Source organism: Hylobates moloch, unplaced genomic scaffold (genome assembly GCF_009828535.3).
Source record: "Hylobates moloch isolate HMO894 unplaced genomic scaffold, HMol_V3 SCAFFOLD_18, whole genome shotgun sequence".
NCBI classification, from domain to species: Eukaryota; Metazoa; Chordata; class Mammalia; order Primates; family Hylobatidae; genus Hylobates; species Hylobates moloch.
In genome coordinates this window covers 46,306,870-46,317,314 of record NW_026652293.1, presented here as the reverse complement: position 1 = coordinate 46,317,314, position 10,445 = coordinate 46,306,870, and the positions used below count along the sequence as shown (strand labels likewise).

Sequence of the window (10,445 nt, the reverse complement as noted above, 5' to 3'; positions counted from 1 at the left end):
TGAGCACCAGCCCCACCCAAGCAAGCAGACATTTATCTTTTGGGTCTGTCCTCTCTCTGTTGCCTTTTTACAGCCAACTTTTCTAGACCTGTTTTGCTTTTGTAACTTGAAGATATTTATTCCGGGTTTTGTAGCATTTTTATTAATATGGTGACTTTTTAAAATAAAAACAAACTTTGTCCTGACTCTTGCATAGACTTGACTGCTTGGGGTGATGCCTTGCTTATATCAGGAACCGGGTAAGTTTGTTGAATAGTTGAGTAAGCCAAGTATTTGATGAGTACTTATATCTTGAGTAGAAGTATTGGGCAAGTACTGGTGATGTGAACTTACTCCTTGTGCCTATCCTAGGAATGAAATGAATGTCTTCCTGCAGCTCCCCTGACCACCCTGGCAGTCAAAGTGCCTCCTCCTTGGTGACAGGTGCCCTACAGCACTCTAGATGCTCTGTTGTCCTGACCTCCCAATGCCCTTTTCATTCTTTTCTCCCCAGTACCTGGCACAGAGCCTGGCCCGAGTATTTATGGAATAAGTTACAGTGCCAGATGCCTCTGTAATGAGCCGGTGCTAAGTCCATGGCTTTTTTTCATGATTTAAAATTCAGGACAGTCTCAGGTTGGGTGCAATGGCTCACACCTGTAATCTCAGTACTTTGGGAGGCTGAGGCAGGAGGATTGCTTGCGTTTAGGAATTCAAGACCCTGGGCAACAGTGAGACCCCGTCTCTACAAAAAAATTTAAAAGATTAGCAAGGTGTGGTAGCACACGCCTGTGGTCCCAGCTACCCAGGAGGCTGATGTGGGAGGCTTGCTTGAGCTGGGAGGCTGAGGGTGCAGTGAGCTGTAATTACATCACTGCACTGCAGCCTGGGTTACAGGGTGCATAACGATCCCATTCAATGTGGGACCTCCAGGCCCTCCACTCTAAGGCTGGTGAATATAGCTGTCTTAAGCAAGTTCTATCTCTACACAGCCCATGTCATAAGGAATCTCAGGCAAAAATCCTCCCAGATTACATTTTCTGACAATTCAGTGTCACATATGGAAGGCATTCAAGAGTTGACAGATGGCAATGGCTTGAACACCCAACTGTGTATCTCTGCCCATTGGAACCTAGGCCTGTGGTGCAACCCTAGACTCTCTCCTTCCCCTCCACAGAATCAAGTATCAGCTGGTTAGATATCCACACCCCGACAGCTCTGTGATGTTGGAACGACTTGGTTCTTGCAGAGGGTTAGCAGGTGGTCACCAGGGATCGGGGAGGAAGGGGTGTGGCTTGCAGGAAGAGGAACATCTGCACTAGCAAATAGGGAAGGGGACCCACGTGAGCAGCGCTGGCCACTAGGAATGAGACTGAGACCTGTGGGATCTAGCAAGAAGCCCAGTGTGACCAGTGACACGATCTATGCTGGGGACCACTTGGGAGAGCCAAAAGCTTTGGTGGGGATGAATGGAGACCATCAACCTAAGTTCAGCATCCTCCTCTAAGCTTTGCAGATGAATCCTAAAATGGTCAGCCTCTCCAGAGAAAAGAACAGCAAAAGGCTCAGAGGACCCACAGTCCCCTTTATTAGTGTAAAGTACTAAGAGGAATCATAACAGCATTTAGCACCAGGCACAGGCTCGTGTTCCCCCACCCACTACGGCTGTGTTCTGATATATGAAGAATGGCGGCAAGACTCCAACTCTGTGTTTTTGAAAAATTTATTTTATACTCTTAGAAGCTAAGAACTTTGCCACACATGAACCAAATTTAGAATTAAGGTTCTTCCCTAGTGTATCTACTTCCTTTTGAAATTTTATAAACAAGATTCTATACACAAGAGGTAGCAGAGGAAAATTCCAGTCTGCTTGTTCCAAGCTCAGAAGGTAACTGCACACACCTCAATGTTAGCAGGGAAGGTGGGGCAGGACGGGGTAAGTTTGATGATACGGCGCTCTAGTTCCTCAAACTGATTGTAGTTGTCAGTGACCGTGTGAGGACTCCAGGAGAAGTCGTGGTGAGATGCCCGCTGGGATGCTTGTTTTCTTTCCCAGGATGCCTTCAACGGGCAGAATCGGCCATCCTAAGATCCGCCTCACTAAGGGAGCTTGTGGAGAACACACAGCATTATTGAGTTAATTGTGCAATTCCTGCTCTGTTTGCAGACCATTTTGAAAGGTTTATAAAAACATCTTCATCCAAAAAATTGGCAGTAAAAATGACAACTCTTCCAAGGTAAGCCTGTCATAATTGTCACTGTTGTACTACATTAAAAAAAAGTCAGCAGGTTCATTGACTGTAGCTGTCAGCAATCAAGTGGTTACCAGCAAAGTGAAAACGATGGTCATTGCAGCAACAATATAAGCAACATGATCTGAAGCATATAATATACACGGTGGACGATCCTGATGAAGCTTTACAGTGAGCACAGCAGGTGCTAGGGGTGTGGAGGGCTTGTTTCCATAGGAAATAAGGGGACTAGAAGTGGCGATTTCACTCCTGATTTTGGGCTCCTGAGAGTGCAGTCGCCAGCAATGACATCCCAGCATGGATCATCGCCAGCATTTCAAGGTCACGTCCCACACAATCTCTTGGTGAGGATGGGGGTGGAGAGAAGGTGAGAACAGGGTAGGGGAAACAGTAGGACCGGAAGTATTCACGTACTCAAAACCAATGTTAGAACATCACATTTCAAACTGCAAGAACATTGGAACTGTCTGCAGTTTGCCACTCGCCTCTGTCCATTTCTCTAAGGGTACAGTCCTGCTCTTAAGTGCTGGCCCTTCCATCTTCTCAGTGTGTTTGACAAAGGCCACTGCCAGCCTCCAGCAAGTCACAGAATAACAAAGTGAAGTCTGACGGCACAGAAACCCTCACTGCCAGAGAATGAAACAACTGGGCCATAGCGAGAGCACAGTAATGAGACACCATCTGCCTGGCCAGGTGCCCACACAATGCCACAGCAGCCAGACAGGCACTTCAGGGCTGGCTGCGCCTCCGTGACTTGGCAAATCTAACTGACAGTGAAAACCTGGCACTTCCAAAGGCTCCTTAGTTCTGTGCATGGTGAGATGAAAATAAGGCAGAACCTGTAACTAAAGGCAAAATAGGGCCGAAAATGTGAGCAATTCAAAATACAAAATGTACAAAATATATATGAAATATGTGGGTGTAAACCCCTCCCCCCCCACCACAAAAGGGAGCTGGTATAAATGAGTGAATGGTGCTATACTTTGGAAATACAACTAAATGGATGGTTATTCAATTGCTTTATATTTATTTCTGGGAAAATAAATCTTAAGCCTTGACTGTCTTTTCAGTGTTAATTAGTCATGTTGAGGAGAAACAAATTCTCAAATTCCTTCTCTGCATTACAATTACTATGAAACTCACAAGCAGTGTGTACCAACTCAAATAGTTAACTTCATATATAACCAATACCAAGGGTTTCAGTAATTATGTTTTAAGCAAAAGCAAATGATTGCAGATCACATGATTTAAGACTACAGTTTATTCAATATGTCTCCAAGCATTAAAAAGATAATTCTGTGAAGTCAAACTCAGTAAAATTATATCTTAAAGTGCTTTTATTTTGCTGTTTTTAAAATCTATTTGGGGAACAACTCATAACTTCTTTAAGTGATTGATGTCAAATAATGCACCCTGTACTTCTGGAGAACACAGCATTTTCAAAATTGCTCTTTTCAATCTCAATTATATCAGAAAAATACCTTCAAGAGCTTAGTATTTCCCAATTTTTGATCCTGACCCTGGTAACCTTTCATCAAGATCCAAGCTTATGCGTAGGGTTCTCATCTAGACCCATCTGAAATTCTATACAAATAGGGAGACATATTAAATACAAAGGTCTGTGTAAACTGACTTCTTTAATTACTATTTTACAATGAAAAGAAATTTTATTACATCTTTACATCATTTTAAATTGGATATTCCTGTTTAATGTTACTGCAAGATTAAAAATTTGCCCCCACATATCCAAAAGCAGCTTGCTTTTTCTTAAAATATAAAAACCAGAGGAATTTCTTTTGTAGCATTGGAGAGAAGGCAACAGCTTTATGCTCACTCTTGTATGTTCGTGTAACAAAAAAGTCTGCCACTGGCTCTATTTCCGAAGATCTCCACAGAAATGTGAATCCACATATAGACCACGCTCCCGGGACAGCTGATCCACATGCCGGAGTTCTCCCACTGCCAAACAGCTCCCAAACCTTCTAGTGGCCTAAAAACGCTTTCCTTGAGAAATACACGGTCCGCCCAAGTCACAGCAGCTTTCCCAGTCCAATCTCCAGGCTCTTCCAAAGGGTTCAAGTTTGAGATTCTGATTCCAAGAAGGCGCTGAGCATCCAGTATTGTGTGTCTTGACTCCTCTCAGGCTGGGCACATTCCTCTAGGGATCAACATCATCAAGGTCACTTCTCAACTCACCAATCATCATGGGAGATTCTGAACCCTGCAGAAAAGAAAGTTAAAGTTCATACGGTTAGAGAAAAGGTTTTCTATGCTGACTTGTGTTCTGCAATTTAAACATGTCTTCATCTGGCAACTTAATGCAATGTTTATCAAAGGGTAATAAAATGTGATAACCATTACATCTAATATTTGACAATTCATGATTATGTAAAACATGTACATTTCTATGATCTTATTTAGTCAGTGAAACAACCCAGCGGCTTGTCTAAAGTCACACTGCTACTCTGCACCCATGTGAGAATGCAGAGCAGTGATAAAGCTGGGAGAGGCATTGATGGCCACTGTGCCCGCTTCACGTTGGGCACTGTGTGAACCTCCCTGCCCTGCACCTGCCAAATATGGGCTCTGGGTCACTCCTGGGTCTGAAGGCTACCTCTGTTACCATCTGTGTGGGCTTTGGCTTACACACTTGGCGAATCGTTGTGAATACTCACCGTGTGCCGTGGGACTGATCTAGCTGGAGCTGGGGTGGGGAGGAGCAAGGACAGTCTCTCTAAAGTGACAACCTAAGCTGAGTGAGAGTTGGGGGTGAGTAGGGGGGCCCTGAGGTGGAAGGAAGAGAGTACTTTGATAAATAAAACTCAGAAAATGGGCCAGGCACAGTGGCTTATGCTTGTAATCCCAGCTACTTGGGAGGCTGGGGCAAGGAGAATCGCTGGAACCTGGGAGAAGGAGGTAGCGGTGTGCTGAGATCGCACCACTGCACTCCAGCCTGGGCGACAGTGCAAGACTCCATCTCAAAAAAAAAAAAAAAAAAAAAAAAAAATCAGAAAATGCGGTGGGGAGGTGCACAGGTGCTAGATCAAGCAGGACTCTGTTGAGGATTCTGGCTTTTCTCCTCAGACAAAGCCTTTGAAAGGTTTTAGTGCATGAACCAGAGAGAAGCAGGGGTGGAGGTGAGGGGATCCTTACAGACATAGGCAGAGAGGGGCTGATGACAGGTGGAGGAGAGGGACGAGCACCCTTTCAAAGGGAGCTGTCCGGGATGACATGGGGGTGCTGTGTGTGAGATAAAGAACGCTGATGGAGGGCCAGCTTTGGTGGGCGCAGGGAGGAGGGGTTGGGCACATCGAGTCTGAGGTCTTTAAGGTATGCCAAGTGGAGAACGTCAAGAACAAGAGAGCTGGGTGTTCATGTTCAGAAATCCAAGGTGGGTGTGGAGAGAATATGGAGTGAGGGCAGGAGGGTATAGGTTAGAGACTCCACGAACCTTTACTGGCGGTCCAGAAGAGGCGGTACTAGGAAGGAGACAGAGAAGGAACAGCCAGAAGGGTTTGAGGAAAACTGCGAGAGACAAGTGTCAGGAAAGCCCTGGAATGGAGTTTCAAACGGGAAGAGCGCCAGGAGCGCCAGATGCTGCCGAGCAGTCGGCTAAGATGAGGCCTGAAAGCTGCAAGCCACCTGTCACCCCAACTGCTGAGTTGGAGAGAAGAGGGAGTTAGCGGGGAAGAGGCTGAAGAGCGAGTGAGAGATAAGAAAATGGGGAAAGTTAAGTTTAGAGAATTAGTTGAAGTTTGGCTGCAAAGAAGAGGAAGGAAGGCACAGGCAACAGGGAGAAGGGAGGCTTTGACGGGGCAGAAGAGAAGCCAGTGTGCTGAGACGTCGCTGGGAAGGGTCTGGCAGGGAGGAGCGTTCTGGATACTGAAGGGTTACATACACATTAGAACGCAAAGTTCTGCCAAGGTGGGCGGGGATGAGCACTAGGGGCTTTGGGTGGACAGAGGCAAACTTCCCATTGTCACAGGAGAGGAGACAAGAACAGTGCAGATGCTTGGGAATTAGTGGCCGCAGGAGCTCTCCTGTGACAGCTTTTATTTTCTCTGCAAATGAAGTAGGTGATGAGGTAATGTGTGGAGTGACCTTGGGCTAAGTCACATCACTGTGCTGGGCTGCAGTTACCTTTCTGTGAAATCAGGGTGACAGCTGCCTCACATAGTGCTTATGAGGATCCGAAAGATAGCACAACAAAATATGACACCTACTACATCAGTAACATTCATTTAATGGGGCCTATTCTGTACCAAGTACTGTGAAGGGACCACAGAGGAGACTGCTGTTAAGGAAAGTTACAGACTATTGGAAAGACATAATGATTACATTGACACTTAGTTCAGTGTTTGCACACAGTGGGTGTTCAATACATATTTATTTTCTTTTTCTACTATCATGATTGGTATTAAAGCTGTTTTTTTTTCTTTTTTTTAAATACACATCAAAATTTTCTTGGACTCCCTTGGCAAGGAGGTATACTTCAAGAGCATGGGAGCTTTTCTTTCAAGAGTCCACATTTCCAGGAAGGCTGGTGAGAGCAAACGAGGGACTTTCAGTAACCTGGCAAGGCAGAATAAAGTGAACAAGATGGAACAAATCCACCTGTGGCCTGGCTTCATCGGGACTACCCGCGGGTTGATCAGGGTGGCCAGCCACAGACACCTCGAGGCCTTCCATTCACTTCACACTGCAGCACTGCTCAGCCCCGTAAACACACGGTTGGTGCATATGCTGAGCTGAGATCACTAGAGGGCAGCGCTGGTGTCTCTTTGGACTCACATTCCAGAGGAAGCATCTTGTTTTCCTCAACTGTGGAAATTCTTTTTGTAAAGCTTAAGAGCAAGGCTGCCCTTTGCACACAAGGACATGCTGACAGTTATACCTGCTGTAGATGCCTGTCTCCGTTCTCATTGGCAGGACTGCTCTCCGACCCATTACTGCTTCCTGATTGCTCTTTTTCATTCAACAAAGCTGTGGCATACGCTAATGTGTCCTGCAGAAGATTCAAACAGAAGACGACAAAGTTAGGGCCCATTCAGTGGCAGCAGCAACCACCAGGGAAGACTACCTTTCATCTGAACTTCGGTGGGACTTGAGGCCTGAGAGTGAGGCCTTCATCACAGTCACCAGAACCCCCTCAACCCCTGTCCCTTTTTGTGACCAGACTGCCCAACCTGTATGACTTTCCTTCTAGACAAATAATCTGCACATATTTGCATAAGTGTACACCAATCTGTTTTCTTTTCATAGAAATCCAATTGTTTCTTCTGCTTGTTCTCATCTTCAACTCATATCTCTCTTCTCAGAGGTTGCAGTTTCTGAGAAACAAACACACTGAGAATCCTCCGTAAGTGATTTAGACCACTCAAAAACAAGAGACAACTCTCACCTGAGCTGAAATGGTTCGCTGAAAGGTTTTTCCAGTTGATGTTTCATTAGAGACATTACTCTGTGGTGTCCAATAATGTTCTGACATCTGAGATGAAAGGTCAAAAATGCCATCAGAGGTGACAAATAAGCCCCCATGAGTTCACAGTTTCTACCATTAGATATTGAGTCTTAAAAGCATCCCAAGTAGGGTACAAGTCTACCCAGACCTTCCATCACATAAAGCGATTCAAGACCTCAAATATTGCTTCTTATATCATCATCCCTACCTTTTCCCCTATGAAGTTAAGACATATGTATTAGGACAAATTTAATGCACACAAGATATAAACTGTACCAAAGAAATGTTTGAAATCTGAAAACACTTTAAGGTCAGTCTCCATATTCAGTTCCAGAAATTTTTCCTGACAAGATGTGCTATTATTGATTTCTATGTTACAGCTAGAAAAATTCAACGTTCAGTTACCTTCTTCTGTAGCCACTGCACAGCCCAGCTCCAGTGGTGGGAATTCTCCTTGAAGTACTCCTTAGCTGCAGGACACCTGATGACCGAGGAGATTTTTATTAGCCAAATTCTTTCTTTGCTTGTTCCTAGTGCTTCATTTTGAAACGTAAATGCTAGTTTCATTAAAATTCAGTTGTCTTTATATTTGTGATTCTACTTAAATGGGGTTCCTAGAGTAGTCAACAGAAATTACAATTGCTTCCCCCAGAGGCTGGGGAAAGGGTGGAATAGGGAGTCAGTCTTCAATAGGTCCAGAGTATCAGTTTCAGAAGATGAAAAGAGTTCTGGAGATGGATGGTGGTGATGGTTGCACATCAATGTGAATGTACTTAAAGTCACTGAACTATACACTTAAAAATGGTTCAAATAGTAAATTTTATGTTATGTACATTTCACTACAATTAAAAAAAAAAGAACCTTCATTTTGCAGTCAATCAGCCTGTGTTCAAGTTTTCACTCTATGATTCTAGGCATGTCACTTAAACTACCCATGATATATGACTCACAACTGTACTAACCTTATGAAGTTGTTACAAAGATGAAATAAGATAATACAGGCAAGGTTCTTGACACAGTGCCTGGGTTCACAAGTGCTCAGGAGCTACAGGTGACATGATTTGAAAGGCTATTCTGAGGTTAGGGACCTAGAGCCTGAAGAGCTGGTAGCTGGGTTACATTAATGAGAGACCTTGAGTGAAAGCTCATGAACTCTTGCTCTTAAAGCCTCCATATCTGCCCTGATTCCTGCCTTTCTGACATAAGGCCTGATGGGGTGAGCTTTTCTGGGATTCTATAAAAATCTGCTACTCTTTTAATACTTCCCCTCGTATTTTTTTGAGATCATGCAAATAGGTTTCTGTACCTTCCAGGCAAGCAGGCCCTGACTGAGTCAGATTCTCCAGGTATCAAAACCGGTCACATGTTTCCCTTCTGCTCATATGTGACTTGTAATTAAAACACCATTTCCTCCCTGCATCTTAATTCAATACTTACTTTTGAGCAAGAGTGACAAGAAATTTGACACACTGGTAGCAGCGACTACTGTCCACATGATTACTGTGGTGCATCAAAGCTGAAGGAAGAAAAAAGGACATTTTAACAATAAAAGACTAAACTGAAAGTGGCTCCAAGTAACAATAAGCTCTCTTGTTCTAAAAATCAACAAACTATTTTAATAAACAGATAAGGAACAACTTAACTAAAAGCATGGTGGTGCCTGACTCAACAGAATCCCCAAATTCTAACGGGTAGAAACACTACTTTAAGGATGTTAAAAAAAAAAAACAACCACAACAAAAAACATACATGGTGCTGCAAGTTTGACTTTTAGGAGAACTGAACAGGAACAAAACTTTTTACTGCCTGATTATTCACCTAGAGACTTTTCCACATATCATGTTACTGAGAGTAGTTCTAATACTTTTAGTTTGATAAATGAAATTTTATGATACTAGGGTCAGTTCAGCAATTATCGCCTGCTCTGTGTTTTAGGGATTTAAACATAAATAGGCTGGGCATGGTAGCTCAGGCCTGTAATCCCTGCACTTTGGGAGGCAAAGGCGGGTGGATCACTTGAGGTCAGGAGTTTGAGACCAGCCTGAGTAACATGATGAAAGTCTGTCTCTACGAAAAAATACAAAAATTAGCTGGGCTAGTGGCGTGTGCCCATAATCCCACCTACTTGGGAGGCTGAGGTGGGAGGATCACTGAGCTTGGGAGGCAGAGGTTGCAGTGAGCTGAGATCATGCCACTGCACTCTAGCCTGGAAGACAAAGTGAGACCCTGTCTCAAAAATAAATAAATAAATAAATAAATAAAAAATAATAATAATACTTGGTCCTGCTCTTGAGGAGTTTATAGTTTTTAAGTTCCAGAGGGCCTGTGTGTGGCTCTGACTAGAGTACAGCATTCCAAAGGGTGGCCTGAAAAGCTGAAGTTACAAAACTTTTTAGCTTAAATCTTCTTTCTACAACAGAAAAAGGCCCTAAATCTCTTAATACATCGCAAAATCTAAAATGATTCAGATTAAGTGGAAATACAGGTAAATGTGGGAGCTGGCTAACATTATTCCTAACTAAACTTTTTCTAATGAATAGCTCAGGAAAGCCAATTTAGCCTTCTGCAAAAGCAAGCCCTGCCCAAACAGCTTAAGGGCAGACTGTGAAAACATGGTTACGCTTGTACTATAGGTGAAAAGACATTCACATTTCATGAGACTGACAACATCCTGAGTCTCAGGTTTTGGTTTTTCTCTACCCAGTGGCTACAGAGTGGAAGGAAAGATGTCTTGCATTAGGGAAGAATCCGTT

At 43.8% G+C, this 10,445-nt stretch overlaps 1 protein-coding gene across 2 annotated transcripts in view; it reads right to left on the bottom strand.

The window, feature by feature from the left end:
• Window positions 1-1,686: 1,686 nt before the first annotated feature.
• The window catches only part of USP24 (ubiquitin specific peptidase 24), a 147,547-nt gene continuing 138,788 nt past the window's right edge, over window positions 1,687-10,445 (bottom strand). For both annotated transcript variants that reach the window (XM_032137650.2, XM_032137651.2), the window contains exons 64-68: window positions 9,130-9,208; window positions 8,098-8,173; window positions 7,633-7,719; window positions 7,126-7,236; window positions 1,687-4,452 (exon numbers count right to left, since the gene is read on the bottom strand). In XM_032137650.2, coding sequence (XP_031993541.1) covers window positions 4,390-4,452; window positions 7,126-7,236; window positions 7,633-7,719; window positions 8,098-8,173; window positions 9,130-9,208 — 416 coding nt within the window. In that variant the 3' untranslated portion in view covers window positions 1,687-4,389. The remainder of the gene's footprint in view (window positions 4,453-7,125; window positions 7,237-7,632; window positions 7,720-8,097; window positions 8,174-9,129; window positions 9,209-10,445) is intronic.